The sequence below is a fragment of the Gavialis gangeticus genome, unplaced genomic scaffold (genome assembly GCF_001723915.1).
Source record: "Gavialis gangeticus isolate Ggan-Ray unplaced genomic scaffold, GavGan_comp1, whole genome shotgun sequence".
NCBI lineage: Eukaryota > Metazoa > Chordata > Crocodylia > Gavialidae > Gavialis > Gavialis gangeticus.
The window spans coordinates 12157049-12175997 of NW_017729022.1; the positions used below are offsets into that span (position 1 = coordinate 12157049).

At 40.0% G+C, this 18949-nt stretch overlaps 2 protein-coding genes across 6 annotated transcripts in view; one reads left to right on the forward strand and one right to left on the reverse strand.

Moving 5' to 3' along the window:
- The window catches only part of PPHLN1 (periphilin 1), a 152181-nt gene extending 147534 nt beyond the window's left edge, over nucleotides 1-4647 (forward strand). For all 4 annotated transcript variants that reach the window (XM_019514594.1, XM_019514595.1, XM_019514596.1 and 1 more), the window contains one exon: nucleotides 4054-4647. In XM_019514594.1, coding sequence (XP_019370139.1) covers nucleotides 4054-4263 — 210 coding nt within the window. In that variant the 3' untranslated portion in view covers nucleotides 4264-4647. The remainder of the gene's footprint in view (nucleotides 1-4053) is intronic.
- A 9007-nt stretch (nucleotides 4648-13654) lies between these two features.
- Nucleotides 13655-18949, reverse strand: part of PRICKLE1 (prickle planar cell polarity protein 1) — an 89451-nt gene continuing 84156 nt past the window's right edge. For both annotated transcript variants that reach the window (XM_019514592.1, XM_019514593.1), the window contains exons 5-8: nucleotides 18543-18746; nucleotides 17722-17908; nucleotides 16396-17259; nucleotides 13655-14775 (exon numbers count right to left, since the gene is read on the reverse strand). In XM_019514592.1, coding sequence (XP_019370137.1) covers nucleotides 13916-14775; nucleotides 16396-17259; nucleotides 17722-17908; nucleotides 18543-18746 — 2115 coding nt within the window. In that variant the 3' untranslated portion in view covers nucleotides 13655-13915. The remainder of the gene's footprint in view (nucleotides 14776-16395; nucleotides 17260-17721; nucleotides 17909-18542; nucleotides 18747-18949) is intronic.

Below are 18949 nucleotides of genomic sequence, written 5' to 3' on the forward strand. Positions count from 1 at the left end.
GGGGGGGCAGGGGGGAGAAGGGTCCCCCCTCCCCCATTTTTAGTATTCTGTACATTTTGTGGCTTCTGAAATCATTTGCCATAGTAAGTAAAAATAAATAAATAAACTCTCCTCTGATCTTATTTAATTGACTATCATAGCAGTGAATTAAGGTAGAATGTTTCAGACATGATAATATAATAGCTCACATTTTTCATTTTATTATCTTTTTAAAGCACTGCACAAAAAATATATTCAGGTGGACTTTAGCATTAAAAAAACAGTACATAGTACACAGATATTTTAAATAGTGCAGTTCTACATGTTATAAGAGAAAATAACCATTAATTTAAATGGTACTGTAAGTCTGTAATATGAAGTTTATCTGAAGATGTACTAAAAGGGATCAAATCTACTTGTCCTGATACTTCCTTTAGATGCCCTTTAGTACAAAAGGCCTTTCAAAAAAACATGTCCCTTGTAGTCTTTACTAATGTGCTTAACACCTATTCTTTGGTTGTAGATGTGATTGTGTCAATGCCATAAAAGGCTTTGTGAAGACAGTCAATTGCCAGGTTACCTGTAGAATGTCATTCACATATTCTTAGTTTGAATACTTCAAAGGTGATAAAAGAGAACAAATAAAGATGTGATAAGGGAAAAAAGGCATTTTTCTACCAATACCTAAAAGCTAAAAAAAAAAAAAAAAAGAGAGAGAAAAAAGTTCTTGTAAAGGCAGTAACCATCTGTCTGTCACATGGTTAATTAGATACAGGGTAATGTTTCTGAACTTTTTCATTCCTTGGAAAAGAGTCCAAGGAAATAATCACTAAAGTTAGCTGTGCTTTGAAGTTGTCTTTGCTAGACCCATAATTTTAGTGCTGTGAAAAATGCACTAAATATGTGAGTCTCTTATTCTGCTGCTGGAGCACTAAGGAACAGTGGAAGTGTACAAAGCAGTGCACAGGAAACTTATTTGCTCTAATAGCATATCCCATAGGAATACTATCTTTTAAGAGATTGTGTTAAAAATATGTGGGGTGGCATTGTCTTATTCACATATTTAGGGTGTGAAAATAAAAGAAAAATTCACAAAGGTTTAGTGCCAAGCAGTTTGTGAAAATGGTAGTTTCTCTTTTGCCTGTTACAAAGTGCTCATCAAAAATATCAGTTGTGTTGTCTGATTTGATTAAAAATTCCAGATTCCTTCTTGTTATTTCTGGGAGTGATTTAAACTGTGATGGCATAATGCCTGGACATTGTCTTTTCCTGCCCCTCTGATGTGAGTTTTGTCCCCTGTGCTGTCCTTTTGATCCATTCTCATGAAATGCATATTCTGTACTACAGGAGAATTTTTCAGTCGCAATTACTTTATTTGTGTTTACCATCTATAGATGTATGTGGAAAGAAAACATATATACATCTCACTAAATCCCACTATGGATTTAGTTGCTAGTATTGAATGATCATCAATCATCCTTGGGGAAAGATCAGAAATGTTGATTGCTTATTTGTTTTCATCCTAAACAATGCACAGAACAAAATAAAACTAGGTTATCACCAGTCAGAAGTGCAGAGAATTAAAAAAATGGAAGTTGGCCAGTGATGTTAGAAAAGGAACACATTAATCACTTGCTGGGGAGGAATTTCTGTTACATTTCTGTTTCATTATGCCATATGAAATTAAATATTCTTGCCTAGAAAAAACTTAGGTGACTAACTTTTGAAAGCATAGCTCCCTTGAAAATCTCATTCCTTGATTTGAACCACCCTTGAACATTGTGACGTAGCTATAACATGACAGTGATTGAGCATTTTCATGCTAGAGGAGTTATATAATGTTCTCTACCTTTAAACAAACTTTCACAGAATAAATTAGATATTAGTATACAAAGGATAATTAAATCTACTTTAGGATAAGAAAACAAGGCTGATGTGGCAGTAAAGACACCTTTTACTGGACCAGGCTTTCAGGCACAAAAATTGTCTGTGTTAAATTGTTATGCAATAGAATTCTCATTAAAAAAATTAAGTGCTCATCTCTTTACTCTGATTGGCAAATTTATTGTGGAAATGTATAGTATTTCAAAAGTGCTAAAAACTGTTTGAAGGTGTAATGGCTTACCAAAGACATTTCATAGACACTTTTAAATACTTAAATCTAACAGGTATCTGAGGGTACTGAACAGGGCAGGATTTTATTGTATTGCCTTGTGTGATGGGAGAATAGAGCAGATGTGTAGGTGAGTCCATATACTTTGACTAGTTTCTCTTTGGGGAACAAGTACATTTATTAACCAGTCAGGGAAGGGGTGGTCCAGTGGTTACAGCCATGAAGTATAGACAGTGTGGTTTGCTGAAAGTCTTGAACATCTTTGTGTCCTAATTTACCTCTCTAATATGGCTTACAGTGCTTACTTCAGAGGGGCTGTTGTAAGACTATTATTCTGACTTACAGTATTACTTGTTCATCTCTCTTAGACTGTGCATATGCTCTGATGCTTGTTGTACATACAGAACAGAGTTGTAATTCAGGACTAGGGCTGTGGCCCCTATTTAACAGGAGCATAATTAAGTTAAATTATAAATTAAAAAAATAAACAGACTATGAGGTCACAAGCATAGGTGGAAAGGATATTAAAATAGGAAAGAGCTGTTTCATGCAGAGTCCTGGTACATTTCCAATCTCACAATCTTATCATTTTAATGCAGCTTTCTTGTCTGTCTTCACCATTCCTTCCCCTGCCTACACTTGTGTGCATGTACCTATGCATGTGCATGCGTGCGCACACCCTCCCCCCCCATATAGAACATACAGACCCAACTGCTGCTAGAGTATTTGGTCACACCCATCCGCCCACCCAACTACTGCTAGAGTATTTGGTTGTGCACACACACACACACACACATAAGGACATAGGATGCGCACATACAAATCCAACTGCTGCTAGAGTATTTGTTCATGCACAAACACACGCAAGCACATAAGTCATATGGACCCAACTGCTGCTAGTGTATTTGGTCACAGGCACACACATATAGTCCATATGGACTTAACTGCTGCTGGAGAATGTGGTGACATACAAAGACCCCAATCTAGCCAGCTGCTCGTGGTGGCTCTACTCAACAACTGTGCTGGCAAAGTGCTCCTTGGGAAGGCACCTGGTGCTCAGGGTGCAAGACAGCTGGCAGAGTATGTGTGAGTGCCTATATGCACTTTGTGCTGGCTGTCAGGTGGCAGCTGAAGCTTATATGCCACTTGGCAAATGTGGTGGAACTCTGTAGGAGACATCTGATGCCACAGAGGAGCTGTGAGCATAGATGTGCTCAAAGCCTTGCCAACAGAATTTTAGTTCTGCCAGCAAAGCTTTGTAGTATATGCTAGGCCTTACTTTGTAACCACCAGTGTTAGCCTTGCCGTCACTTTTTTGCATTGAGGTCTCTCTTACAGAGGCATTTTCTATTCAAGGCTGAATCACCAGTACCATCAAACATATAATATTTCAATATTCATTGAAGCCTCTCTATAAGAAATGTATCCAGTTTGCCCTAATAGGTGATTCTGAAATTGCCAAGAAACATGAAATATATTTGGTGAAATAGTGCAATACACCTTCAAGTCTTATCAAAAGGTAAATTAACTAATTGCTACTTTAAAGATTAATCAGATGCTTGAAAAGGTTAAACCCAAATTTTGTTGCAAACAGAAGTGTAAATTATGTTTAAATTTATTCTTTCTCTCTGCTCTGCTACTGTATTACACTTTAGTTGTTACTACATTACAAAAGAAATTCATTGCCATATTTAATTTTTATTTCCTCTAATGAGAATTATTTCTTGTTTCAAAGTAGTGTTGCACTAACTACATTTGACTGCTACAGCTAGAGCAGGCCTGGGATATAAAAAATTTATAAGACAGTCTAACGTGCCAAATTCATGTTGACTCCATTATCCATTATTCATTTGAATTTGTTATTGTCATAGTTCTTTAACTTGGTGGGAGGAGGGAATATTGTGACTTATTGTGTAAATATTCTTGCATTTTAATCTGCTTCTAATATTTATTGCTTTTAGGTTTACAGACAAGATTGTGAAACCTTTGGTATGGTGGTGAAGATGCTGATTGATAAGGACCCGTCATTAGAAAAATCTATTCAGTTTGCTCTCAGACAGAATTTGCATGAGATAGGTGAGCGATGCATTGAAGAACTAAAACATTTCATTGCTGAATATGATGCTGCCAATCAAGAGTTATCAGAGTCCTTTAAAGAGGGGCAATATTAAGAAAAAAATATGCTTTTAGATTTTCTGTAATGTATATGCCATTAATATATAAATATGCTTTTTGTGGAGAAGGGGAGATCTTACTGGAGATTTGAACCCAAGGCCCATGCTCTTTCATAGTAGCTAAGCTTGTTCACTGTGGTCTCCACAGTATTCTTCTTTTCTGTATTTGTTGTCTGACATTTCTTCCTTTGAAGAGGATATGCATTTCAATAATGATGTAAAGTGACAAACTATTTTTGAAAACCTTTACACAATTACCTAGGAAAAAAAAGACATGTTCATTCTGATGTATGTATACTTTTGTTTTGTTGTTTAGAAGTGTAACTGAGCACTGTATTTTTATTAAAATAACAAGAAGCAAGCTCTTCATTCCTCAACTTATTCAGAAACTTAGTTGTTTTGTTGCTTATGTACAATATAGAAAAAATTGTAAGCGTGTTCATCAACATGCTTTACTTTTTCATTTATTGTAGCTTATAAAGTTCAGATCCATTCTGAAAAATGGAATCTGGAAATTTATCCTTTGTCTCTGACTGCCAGGGCAAATTTGCTCACTTCACATCCAGACTCATTGACAAAATCTGTAGGCTGGCTTCTCCTTTTTGTTATTTCTGTGAAACTATAACTGGATTTTCCTCTTTAGTTAACTGTTTGAACTTTTACGAGCTATTTTGACTCAACAGGCTCTATCTAGAATTAAAAAAAGGACAACAGTAGTTACGGAAGGGAAGCAAGTCCCTGTGGTAGGAGAGAGCCAATGTTATAGAATCACTTTTCAGAGGTAAAATGCATCTAAGGCTAAATATGCGGTATCCTGATTGTTAGCATTAAGTGCCAGCGGCTTTTCCTTTAACAAAAAATTACCATATAAGTTTTCAATTCTTAGAGATATGTAATTTCTAAATGCAATTACATACTGATAATTAGATGTATGATTAAGTTCTTTGTGTACATCTGTAGTTAGAACAAGATTAAAACTAAATGAGATGGGTTTAATGACATTAAATAGAATGCTTGAATGATGCAAAGGCTTTTTTTTACTTAACAGAAATACTATGAGCCTAATGACACAAAGTAAATTGCATAGTCTCATTAACTTTGTTGGACTACATGCAAGGGTGTGAGTGAGTGGATGGTAATAATTTTGTATGTAAAAATTACTGGGCATGCTTCCCACACATTACACTTTCTGATAGGCAACAAGTACAAAGCATGTAGGATTATACCTTTCTGATTTAGGAATTTAATGCACGTCTACATCAGACTTGTGTTGTGGACCAGGTTTGTTTCAGCGTTATTGACACTGTTTTAGACTGAATTTGGAGGGGGAGGATAGGGAGGGTCATAAAGTACACTATACCAGGGGTTCCCAAAGTTTTTATGCTGCAGCCCAGCAAACCGTGGCCCAGCAGTCACAGCCAACCACAGCTGGCAGACAGGTAAAGATACCCCCACCCCCTGGGCGGTGTGGTGCACCAAACCCTGCGCTGCTACAGGCCCTACAGATGAAGCCACGGCCTTTATGCCTGTTTCTGGGTGGGGACTGTGGTTTGCCAGTCCATGGCCACTTTGGTCCGGCAGATGACTGCTGCGGCCCAGCGCTGGGCCGTGGCCTGGGGCTTGAGAACCCCTGCATTATACTACTCGCATGCAAACAGAAGCTCTTTCAGAAATCGATGAATCTTAAGTAATGCAAGTGAATATAAGTTTGTACTCAAGGCTAAAACTGGAGGTGGGGAAACCTGAAAATGCATTTAACACACCTTGCTAATCAACAAGTGCCCATTAATGTACTTTAGTTTCACTAGGTTTCATTTTTCTTGATGTTTTAATTTGCACCAAATGGCCTCTAAGGGGAATACTGAACAGTGTGCTTTCTTTCATTAAAACTGCCTTATAATTGAGACAGGCTCCTAAAATCAGATTAAATATCATTGATAGTAAGAGACAAAGGAAATTCCCAATGGACAATTTCTTCCTCCAGAAATTAGTATGAAGTATTTGGTAACACGAAATTCAGATTCAGGAGTGCTAAGTTACTACTTTTTTCTGGGTTTATGCTTGTCATACTTTTATTTAAAAATTTATGCTTAACCCTGTGTGATATATATTTTCAGCATGTTGATGGAATTGGAAAACTAATATCCTTTGAAAATCAGTTAACAGCAAGAATCAGTTTTACAGCAAGAAATATGGCCCCTTCTCCTATTCTCTATATAAATTGTACACCCCGTGTTAAGCTTTATGTAGTGAAAATATATTAGCTGTCCTGCCCTGAGGTCTCTAGGAAATGCTACTGAGATAAGGAGAGTGTGAGTGGAAGAGAACAGGTTAAAACATAGATGCAGTTATTCTGTTTTTTGTTATCTGTTTACAATTAAAAATTGTTTCTAGCACTCATGAATGGGAAGATCCCCTAAAGTAAGGGAGTGTAAATGCAATGCTGTCCCTCTGAGTTGATAGTTTGGAAAAAAGGTTTTGAAGAAGTCTGAAATGATAAGTTAAATCTAGTTCCTACTACCAGTTTGGCCAGCTGAATGGCACTTTTTCAGTGTAATAAGCCTTCTGGCTGCAGGTGTGTGTAAACACGTTACTCAGCAGTGGTCCCAGAATACACTTTGTGCTCTGGCAGCTTTGTGGGGGCTGTAGGTCACAACTCCTTGCAGCAAAAGAACTTGGATCCAGACCAAGTCTTAAATGGAGTAAGCTAGTAAGTAGGTATGCACCGAGATTTTGGGAGCTGATACTGATAGCCGATATTTAAGGAGGCATATCAGCTGATACTGATATATCTGCTACAGCTGCCATCAGGTGGTAAGTCTGGTGTGGTGGAAGGGGCGTGGGGGCAGATCAAGGCCCCCCACGGTGAGGGAGGGGGCAGGGGCAGGTGCTGCCCGGCCAGGGTTGGGGGGGGGAGCACAGGACAGAGGTGTGGCTTGTAGGGGGGGGGGAGCTCCCACTGCTGCTTGCACCCTGGCAGGGCAGGGGGGCACATGCCTCCGGGTCTGCGCAGCGTGGGCTGGGATGCAGCAGGGCATTTCTTGCCAGGGGCTGGGCTCAGAGTGGGCTCTGGCAGCACTGGGAAGAGGCTGCAGGCACCCCAAATTTTGCTGCAGCTCCGCTCCCAGCCTTGCACTGCTGCTCTGGCTTTTCCGAGCGCTTGGATGGAGGTGGTTCTTTCAGAGAGGGCTGTGCTGGGCAGTGGTGTGGGGCTGGGAGTGGAGCTGCGGCAAAACTTGGGGTGGCCGCAGCCGCCTCCCAGCACCTGGCAAGAAAAGCCCTGTGTGGCTCCGGCTCCAGCTCCACCCTGGGGGGGCCCCTTGATCTGCCCCCCCAATCCCTTCCCCCGGCCCCCCCCGTCCAACTTACCAGCTGGAGGCAGCTCTCCACACTGATGGCTATGCTTTGTGCTGCGCTGCAGCTGTGTGCAACACAGGCATTTATCAGACAAATTATCGGGCCGATATCTGAATATAGACAATTTTGTTTCTTATATCGGTACCGATCCAATATCGGACCAATATACTGGTGCATCTGTACTAATAAGCACCGTTCAGCTGCTGATTTTCATCCTAAACATAGCCAACACCAAGGGACCTCTGCAAAATTGAATCACCAGGGAGCTTAAGGGGAAAGATATGACTTTCCCTTCTGCTGTCCAAGCCTAATTTTCACATCTGCAAATAGCTCAGGAAGACTAGTGGGTATCCCATTCACTAGCTGAGGCTCATAGCTCATGCTTTCCCTAGGATGAATAAACAAACACAGTTTGAGCTAAGAGCAGCTTTTTCTGGTGTAGAAGTGTGGTCCAGTTGTAGAGACATTAGTTAAAGCTTACTTAAAAGATGGCTGCTGTGTTTGCTGGCATGTATATTAAGCCCTCAGCATCTTTCATTTGGTTTTCACCTTTGGGGGTAGGGCAAGTGGATCCATACTGATTTAATGAGGAACAGTGACCATAAACACATCTTATGGTCAAAGTAGAAGAAGATTCCTGAACTGTGGCTGCATCTACAGGAGATGTTTACTGAACTGTAAGTCATTACTACTGCACAGTAGCATCATTGGGCACAAACCATGATGTGGCGCTACTGCACAGTAAGCATCAGTAGACAACCATGCTGGGATACTACTGCATGGTAACAACTGCACAGTGTGCATCTTGTATAGCCATGCCCCGTGAGTCTCAAAGTGTAAAAGTAAACACCTTCACCCAGAGGTTAATAAGCACCGTTAAAAAAGCAGCTTCTACCTTCCTTTAGGGACTTGGGCATGCAGCTCTGCAGCAATCCATCCACAGCAAGAAAAGCAAGATTCAATTTTTATTACAAGTGCAATTTTAACATTCTGCTTTGGTGGGTGAGACCAAGCACTTGACTTGTGCAGGGTGCCATGCAGAAATACTTGAGCTAGTTTGGGTAGGAGAAAAAGAATCACCACATTAGTGTGGCAGTCTGACTGAGACTGCAGCTGGTGCTTAAGTAAATCTTCATACAACCCTGTATAGAACTGGCCAGATTCCCCCTCCCCACCCCACTTGACTAACCATGGTTTTGATAAAGGAAAAAATTAGCCTTTTCAGCCAGTTGCAAAGTGATCTCTGCTTCAGCAGTGGCCAGCCTGCAGCACAGGTGTCACAAGAGGCACAGGCAGCTTTTGTGGGTGGCACACAGCAGTAGGACAGAAAGCAGAGCAGATCAGTCAGGGAGTGTCGAGGTAGGAAGTAGAGTAGCAGACTGGGCAAGGAAGAGGATCAGAATGGCAAGTAGAGGGTGCCTGGCTAATTGGTGGCATACCTGCCAAAAAAGTTGCTCCCCCCCCGACACACACTGTCTTAGACCATGCTTTGACCCAGTTTTAACATGCTTTGTTAGCTAAGAGAACTCTTTACCATGAACGAGCTTAGCACGTCTCAGGGTCTTGAATCAAGGCAAGTGGGTACCTCATTTCTCTCGTTTAGAATGGAACGTACCACTTTGCTTGGCATCTACAGCATATTCTTTGGGTATCAAAGCCTAAAGGGTAGTTTTTGGGGAGAGGAGAAGTTGGAGGAGTGTAACCAGTCACTTTAGTGATTCTCAAACTATAGTATCATTAGATCCTTTTAAGGATGCCAACACTATTAGCACTGCTGTGTGCGCGCAACTGTGTACATGTGACTCACAAGATAAATCCAGTGATTTCAAATAGGAATTTAGTGTCAAAAATATTCTGACCTCTTGTGGTCTCTCTCAGTTTGAGAACTCAGTTATTTTTCTGTTGTCAAAAAATGAGTCAAAGCTAAGAGCTGGCATTTTTCTGAAAACTTTAGAGAATTACTACTTTAGAGGATTAAAATGACTGGTGCAGAAGTTACAACCATGCTCTTGGCTGCTGCTTTGGAATTAATAGTGTTTGAACAGGACATCTGTACTCCTAGACAATCACTACTGTGACATGAAGACTGCAACTTGTGCACATCTTGCCCATCACTGAAAAAACCCCTGGGTCTTGAGTAGCTCACTCGCCTTGCATACCCTGACTAGCACCAGCTTCCCCGCTACAAAGAAACATCCTTTCTTTATGGAAATGGGTAAAGTTAACTTACTTAGAAGCTTAAATGTAACATTCAGATGGAAAGTAGAGAGACTGTAGGGGGAAGAGAGGGGCAGGGAAAAAAACACCTACTTTTCTACAATTTCTAAAGCTGGCCCCCAAACTGAAATGAGGCTACAGCCTTTTATTAAGAGAAAGAGGGATAGTGTACTGAATTAATTAGAAAGTACAAAATCTAAAGGATTGCACCTACAAGTCTTTGGGTGGTTGTGGGGGGGTCAGAGAAGTTCTTAGAAGGAAAAATGGGGTTAGTGAAGGCAGAAAGAGCAACTGAATAAATCCCCTTTCTGAAGAGACCTAGTTAAAAAGAAAGAGGTTTACTTGTTGCTATTTGCACCTGATGGTACACAGAGAATTATATTCTTCAACTGATCTTGTTGCTTAGCATGAAGGGAGTGGACAATCATGGGTCAAGTCTAGTCTGCCCATACCGGGTTGGAGATATTTGTTTGCCCAGATAAATGCGAATGACCTAGAATCCCATTCTCAGGAGTATTCAGTAGCAAGTTCTCCAGAATACCTTTGGGTGTTAAATTTTCACTTTGGTGAAAAAGGAGGGAAAGGTTTTGCCAGACATTCCCCATAGGCTTCATGTACTCCTTATACTTCAGTGATCTCTAAGCACTTCGGGAAAGTTCCCTACAAATAGTGCACATGTACACAAAAGGGAAACTACACTAGTTCCCTTGCTCTGTTTAGGTCCATGCCATCTTTTCAGTGGGGATGGCAAAGGTATGGCCCGTGGAGACATGTCATTTGGCCTGTGGGGCTACTTGGGGGTGGGAATTTGAGTCACGGCCCTCTGCCAGAAGTCCAGGGAACAGAGCCTCACTGGGAATGTGCACTGGGGGGAAAGGGTGTGCAAGTGACTGCTGCATTAGCCCCTTGGCTACTACTGACACTTACCCCACCATAGCCACCAGGTCCAGGTCCAGCTTCAGCCAGCAAGGAACTCAGGACAGAAGCCCTGCAGCTTAGATGCAGGTGGAGGATACATGAGGTTGACAGTCTGCTTCAAACAGTACAGTTGCAGAGACTGAGAGAATATATTTTCTTATAACAAAGTCAGTTACTCAAAGCTGTACGTAGGTACCCCAGCAAAAATAACCCCAAATTGTAGCCACCCCTAAAATAAGCATATGTAAAAGTCCAGTGCAATTGAGCATTTTAGGACAGATACTTAAAACTGCATAACAAGAGAATACTTGTTTCACTGCAGTAGCCGTAACACCTATCCCTTGAAGTAACTAAGGCTTAATAGGGGGAAGGTTTCAATAGTATATTCTGTGGTGTCAGGTACATTGCACCATTCAACTTGCTGAACTAGGGAATCAACAAGCAGAAGCAAAACTACTCTTGTACTTGTCACCACTTTCTAGTGGTATAAACAGAAACGTTACCATGATTAAGCATCTTGCTTGTTTCAGCCAACAAAAGAGACATTTGCCAACATCTTGGGCAGTAGCTACTTAGCAAGTGGCAGTACCCCCATTTCTTGAGCAACACAAGTGCTTTTTCCCAGACCATCCTGTGATACTGTTTGCTATCAAGTAATAAGAGCAAACAAATTCATATTCTTTCACATTTTCAGAAAAGCTTTGATATTGGTTCCTGTTGCCAACATGCTGCTTTGTTAGGCTTCTTGTTTAGGGAGCCCCTGTTCTGTTTTCTTGTTTAATGATGTTTGGTCAGGCTGTCAAATGCTCTAGGCATTAGCACTTTAATCAAAGCTGTTAAATGTTTTTACTGGCAGATGTCAGTATGCACACAGACAGCTTCCGCCTGTGGTTAAGGCATGGAGCTTTGGAAAAGGTAGACCATTTATTACAGCTAAATCAAAATTGCTCTTGCCATACCCAGGAGCTGAAGGGTAACAATTGACATTTCCTGTATAGTGTTTAACACTTAATCAACTGATGAAATGTAGTAACTTTCTAATGTTTTGTGTCACTCATGCAAAACAAGCCACTGTGAACTGTTCTCTAATGCAGGCCAACAACAAAAGCCATAGAAACGCACACACAGGCGTTAGATGTTTGTACTGATATATTCCAGGTTTGTGTGGTTTTTACATTTATACAGTTTACATTTTGCTTGACCCATAAATAACACGTGTAAGATTAAGAGGGCCATAGTTAGAGAGTATTTACACAGCCCCACCATGCATACAGAGCTTTTAATATTTAAGAGAAAATTATACTTTGGCTCACTAAATAATGTCATTTTGGGTGTTTCTAAACTTAAAACCCTGACTAAAAGACAAGCAATTTTTTTCATCCATAATGCTGCTGTTAAACCCCTAATAAAATCTAGTTTTGTACTATAATAAGTTTCTTGGAATTCAGGGATATAAAAATAATCAGCTTTTAAATCTTAACTATACAATATGTACATTAATATTTGCACTGTTAAATTATGAATACACTTTTAGTCTATGAAATACTACATTATAAATATTTATAATTGCCTCTAGTACACTTACAAAACCTGGATAATGGGTTTCAAAAGATATGTATCTTGGACTTAGTTTTTTAAATCCTTACACAAATGTTCACTGTCCGGCAAGTAGTTTTGTTTATTTAAAATGGGGTTACTTGCAAGAGTAAGGGCTTCCAACATTAGATCACAACTGTCTCTTCAATGTTATGGGGGCAGTGGGGGCAATACAGCATGGTACTAAATATCAACTGCAGTGATGTGCACCCCTCCCCAAATAAAGCCAAACCAGTCCAGTTCTAAAACAGCTACATTTTCAATACTTACGTTATTTTAATAGTTTCAATATTTAGCTAACTAAAAGGTGATTGTATGGATGGAATTCTTATCTTTTAAAAAAGCGAGCTACAAGATAAATGTTTTGGCCATCTACTGCTGCTTTAGTGTACAGGCAGTCCTCAGACCTACAACACAACTGGTTCCTGAAAACTGCGTCTTAAGTCTAAACGTTGCAACTCGGAACTGCTTTTCCCATAGGAAACAACATTATAAATGGGGGATTGGTTCCTGAATCAAGGCCCTACACCTTATTTTCACCAAAAATAACCCAGAATTGTGTACTCAATCAATTATAGATGAGTAATATAGCTACATTAATGTATTTGTATTGTAAACAGCAATCATATTGATTTGGAACAACTTCTTTGAGGTGACTTTTCTGGACATTTTGAAGGCCTCTTGGTTGGAGCCTTCTCAGGGAGTCTTGCCTGCAGGTTTTCCTGGAGTCTTGTCTGCTTTCTTAAAGGAAGTGTCCAAGGAAGTTTGGATGAATGATGGTTCTCCAGGGAGATGGGTGATGCAGCGAACTTGTTCCCTGGCATGGCTTGGCGTCAGATCGAGCATTGTAAAGTCAAAACGGATGTCAAAGTTGAAACAGGGTGTCAATTTATAACTGTTGTAAGTGTGAAATGTTGTAACTCGAAACATTGCAAGTCGAGGACTGCCTGTATATGAAGATGGCTGCAGCTATTTCTACACTCAGGTTTGGGTTTGCATCTTTTTACCGAAGTATTCTTTAGACGAGTAGCACACTCAGAGTATGAAAGTTGTACATGAGATTCAAATACAACAAGAGATTAAAATTCCAGTTTCTAGAGACAGAGGGACCTCTAGTGAAAGAAGTCAGGGTGTGACTTTTGATCTCAGGAGTGTGGGTGTTTCACTCCAAGGAAAAAGCCCAAAAAGATAAAAGCCATCTGTATACGTAAAGCAACAATAAAGGACAAATAATGACTCTACAGTTCATTCATGTTATTGCACCCTCTTCTCAAATGGACTGACATGCTAGTCACCCAAGTTTAAATGTCCACATAGTGTCTGTAATAAAAAATGCAGTAACAGAGTAGAACAGCTACACCTTATTGGGTAAACTTGGCAAGTTTAACTCTTATCTGGAGAAACAATGTTTCTGAATGTTAGTTTTACATTGTAAACACCAGTAGTTATCATTTACATTGGCAAAGCATTAACAACTTCAACAACTTGCTTAGGCACAATTTAAAAAAATGGTTCAGATAAGTAACTACAAAGTTGTTCTTACACTGTTAAACATAAGACATTAAGAAATTATGCAGTTTTTGCCTTTATGTCCCTTTTTCTTCTTTGATTTGGTTGTCCTTTGCCCAAACTGAGAACTGGACAGTGCAGTAGTTGGACTAGAAAGATCATCTGTATAGTATGGATATCTTAATGAACGTGGCTGTGGTATTGGTTGTCCTAGAAAATATCCTTCCTCTTCAGAGTCAGATGAAGATGATGATGAAGTTGAACACCAGGAATCATCTTCATCACCATATAGTCCAAAAAATTTATCAACCACCTGGTTTCGCAGCGCATAATCAGAAGTAGCATGGGTATACTGTCCATACAGCTCTGCATTTTGAATATATGCCTGAATCTGATGTGGGCTTTTATTTTGGATAAATTTGTCATGATCCTGAGGAGAGTAAAACTGAAGTCTCTCTTTTGGTGAGCATCTTCTTTCTGTAGCCAGGTGAAGTGCATTGTCAGAACGAGACTTTCTACTTCTCCTGCGACGACGCTGATGGCGGTGTCCACGTTCCTCAAAATGGTAAACACGCCTACGAGTTCTCTCACTCATTGGAGGCTGACGAATTTCAACACTTTCATAGTTTCCATTGTCGATAACATCATCTGAAAATTTTACCTGTTGTGGTCTAGACTGGGATTTGGATCTTCTAAGTACAGGCATATGCACTGGCTTTTCCTCTGGCAATATCATCTTCTCTTGACACAATTCTGAACTTAAACTTTTCAAAGACTCTGCACTCCTATGGAGCATTGAAGAATTCAGGGTTCCCATATTACTCATTTTCTCACATTCCTCAGCTTCCAGCTCTTGGAAGGTTTGCAAAGAATATAAAGATGGCCGTGGCTTGCCTTCATCCACAGAAGCCCCTGGGGGAAAAAGCCAGTTAAAATATATTTTATATAGAAGTTGTAATGAGGCATCTTGACAATTTTTTTTTCAAGTTTGAATAAAGATTTATTGAGTAAACAGGGCTTATGATAGAATGTGTGATTTAAAAGATTGACTACACCAAGAAAAATATTCTTGTCTTTTGTTCATTTGATGTATAGATAAGCCCTGAAATGTATGGTTTGGGGTTTTTTTAAAAATCAAAAGTTTAGATCTTGACTAATATTACTGGAGAACATAAGGGTCAGCATAAAGATGTAAAGATGTCAACAGTGTGGAACAATTTGAAAGGGATGGGATAAGATTTTTTTTTTTAAGTTAGCCTGCAAAACTATTTTTAAACATTTGAATTTAAATGTTTAGTGACTTTTTAAGGATGCCTTTACAAAAGATGCAACAACATTTTCAGTTTAGGACTAATGACACATTACGTATTCCCAATAATTCTTCCAAAGCAAACTAGAAAATACAAAGCTGGTCTTCTGCATATTGTTAAAATGCTGGGCGGGGGGAGAGTAAGGGGGAGGAGGGGGGATTTTAGCTGGAGATAAAGATAAAGTGGACAGGAACCATTTTTTTTTTAAAAAGATCACTCACTTTCATCTCTTACTACACATACAAGCAAAAATCCCAATTTCACAAAATTGCTTTTAGGTTCTATAACCCAGAGGGTTTCATTTTCATATTTAGCAAGCAGATTTGTTGCACATTGATGCAGTTTTTTTTCCCCTCATGTGAACTGGTAGGATTAGATAACAAGGAACTGCCTTGAGCTAGTTTATAACATTGCTGCTACTACCACATGGTTCAGGGTTTGGGGTTTCTCTTGCAAGTATAAGGAAATAACAAAACCCTCCAATCTTAGTGTCAGGTACATACATACACTTTTTTCCAATCAGCTTCCATGAGGCAGGAGGCATATGACTCAGGGATAAATTTGGCATTTGTAAAAACTTAATTTAAAATGCCTTTGGAATACTGCATTCACCAGAATCCAAGATGACAATGAATTTAAGACAACTCCCCAATCAGTTAGATTTTCCATACACGGAAAAATGTATAAATGTTATAAATTTTCCATGTATAGAATCTAATTACTGGGGGGTTGTGTTAAATGTGCCCCCTGCCCCCCAATGCAGCAAGGAAAGCAGTGGCAGGGCTAGGCAGTGGGGGAATCAAGCAGCCTGCCCCTTGCCCCACTCCCAACTTGCTTTCTCTGCTTCCCACACCCTTCCCCCCCCAATCCCAGCCTGGCCCAGTATCAGCAGCAGCAATGGCGGCAACCGGTCTGGGCTGCAGCAGGGGTGTGAGGCTGTGGGGGAGGGAGGGAGAAGAGAGGCAGGGGACAGAGGCAATGGCGGGGCAGGCAGCAGTTGTGGCTCCGGGCCCAACCTGCATGTGCCATCCCCTGCCTTGTACTCAAATCCAAGACACAGGGCCTTCCCCTCCTCCCATGTTTAAATGGGGGCAGAACCTTGGCTTGCATTTGAGTAGGTATAGTAATTTAAAGAAATAACCATGTGAGGAATTAACACCCACTGATCCCTTTCCTGGTTCACCTGCAGAACAAAGCACTTAGTTTTTCGTTATGAAGTTACCTGTTATATTAGACAAAGCCAATGAATCCATTGAATCACGGACACTTTGTTCTGGTTGTTTCAGATCTGACAGACATTCCAATGAGCCTTTGTACCACTGTGTCTGATCATGACTGTATCCTGAAGCCCCATGTTCCATGTCCAATTCTTGAATTTTTCTGCTGCTGGCAGGGCCTGGATGGCTGCCGTAGGCAGAATCACCCAAGCCATCTTGTGATTGGGTCCAGTACATGTCTGACTGATATTTTTTGCTTGCCAGGCTTTGATTTTTTTTTTTCAGTTCAGACTTGCTTTTGGCCATGCTATCAGAAATCCAGTGTTCACTTGATCTGATGTCTACTTCACTGGGCTGCTGGAAGAGGCCTTTATCACCAAACTTTATAAGTAGTTGAGTCATATAGTCTTCATGCTCAGCCCACTCTTCAGGATCTTCAGGCATTTCTTGTTCTACTCGTCCTTTCCAGAAGTCTTCATTAACAAAACTTGCCCCGTGCCTTGAAAGGCTTAAGTCATCCAGCTTGCGAGAAAGAGTATCATCTGCATTGCTAGAAAGACCAGGAAATTTGTAATTCAGTGCTGGTGACAGTAAAAGAGATTGTCTACACTGGTCAGCTGACCGACTGCTCTTTCCCATGCGAACGCTTCTTCTAGAGTCCCTTGATCGGGCAGATTGAAAGGCAGAGTCAGAGGAATCAGAGGCATGAACATCTTCTCCCAAACTACAGGTTTTTGAACAGTAAATTTGTCCTTGCTTGGGAAGGAAAGGACAACCCAGTAGAGAGGTTTTGCACTGAGCACAAGAAAAGCAGGTCTCTGTAGCGTGCCAGTGCTGTCCATCGTAAGTCATCTGAGCATGGTCAACACCTGGTAGAGACAAAACAGTTATTAAAGTCATGACTAAAATAGTCATGCATTAAAATAACCACAACATTTTGACTAAGAAATTAGCATATTTATGCAGTTCAGCTACCTCAAGCAATATAGTAAAACCTATCTAACATGGATCTGTAAAAGCTGGAAACCTACTCAAGCTGAAATATTTCTACAGTCCTGGCATTCCTTATGGGGAATCGTGTATAGTTTTGTCTGTATAAACCAGAAATTGTCTGACATGGAAAGGAAATCTGGGGTCTGTTAGTAGAACGACCCTGTAAGAATGATGCAAAGTAATTACCTATCGTGTGTATGTCCATGGTCTAAGTGCAGCAGAGGGTCTAGGAAGCTTCCCTGTAGGTCAGGAACCTGTCTAAAACTGGAACTTTTTCTGAGTCCTGTGAGATTCCAATCTTAACCAACTTTCACAGTACTGAAGAAAGATATATTTACCTATGTGTTCCCCACAGGTCTCACAGTACTCTGCATAAAGAGATTCAAAACAGCTACAACAGAATGGGCGTCCATCCTTCATTATGTATCTTTGTCCTCCAAGGATAGTTTCACACTCGAGACAACAAAAATGCTTCATGTGCCAATGGCGACCCTCAGCTTCTGTGCACTCATCCGCAAAGATGATCTTACAGGATAAAAGTAAACTTTTAGGCAAGCATCCAAGCACACTGTTCTTTGTATCAAAAAGGGAAAGTACCCATTCTGTGTAGGTAACAGACTGCCATTTAATACTTTTACCAATTCTATTTCAGTGTTCAGTATTAATGAAAGAACAAAACATTAATATAATTAAAGCAAATGCATGTCAGCTTTATGACCATCCATAAATAACAATTTAAAATAATAAATAACATTTTAAATAATTTAAATGCTGTAAAGTAATACATACTAATTTAAAACACGTCTGTTTTATATAAAATGAAGCCAAGATCAAAATAATTTGAACAATGAATAAGATGGTCTCTGTTAAAAAATCCTAGAGTAATTTTGTACAAGTTTTCTTTAGAATCAAAACCAAAGAGTTGAAGCAAATCTCAGATATGCAAGCAGGCTCTTCATACATTCAGTTCTGGCACTTGTAGAATAGCCAATTTTACAAGATACATTGGGATGCTGGAGTAGTGGTCGATATCTACATATTCCAGCCCATGCAGCCTATGGGTATCCATTTAAAAAAATCCTAATATTTTAATTGGGTAAGTAATATGGCAGGTTGTTATCCTGCTAATGGTGGGTTCTGTGAACATAGGTGTATTTACCTCATCACAGGCTGAGCAACGAGGCTTGAGAAGTTCAGCATGATGTCTACCACAATGAATTTTTCCATTTTGGTAGAAGTAGATTAGGTCAACTAGCAGCTCATTGCATGTAGAGCATGCAAAACAAGATGGATGCCAACATACTCCAGGTCCAGCTCTTGAAGCAAAAACAGCAACTTCTCCTCCATTTACTTTTGTGCCACACTGCAAACATAAAAAAACCCCAGAAAACCTTTAAACACTTTCCACTGCAGGAATACCACCATTGGGTACTTCTTCACAGTAGTATTAAAACCGCATACACTGACATTTATTCCATTTTTTTTGTCAAAAAGGGAACAAATACTTTTGGATTATACATAGTTTTCCTGAAAAACTAAGTTTTACTATTCATACTAGCTAGGTGT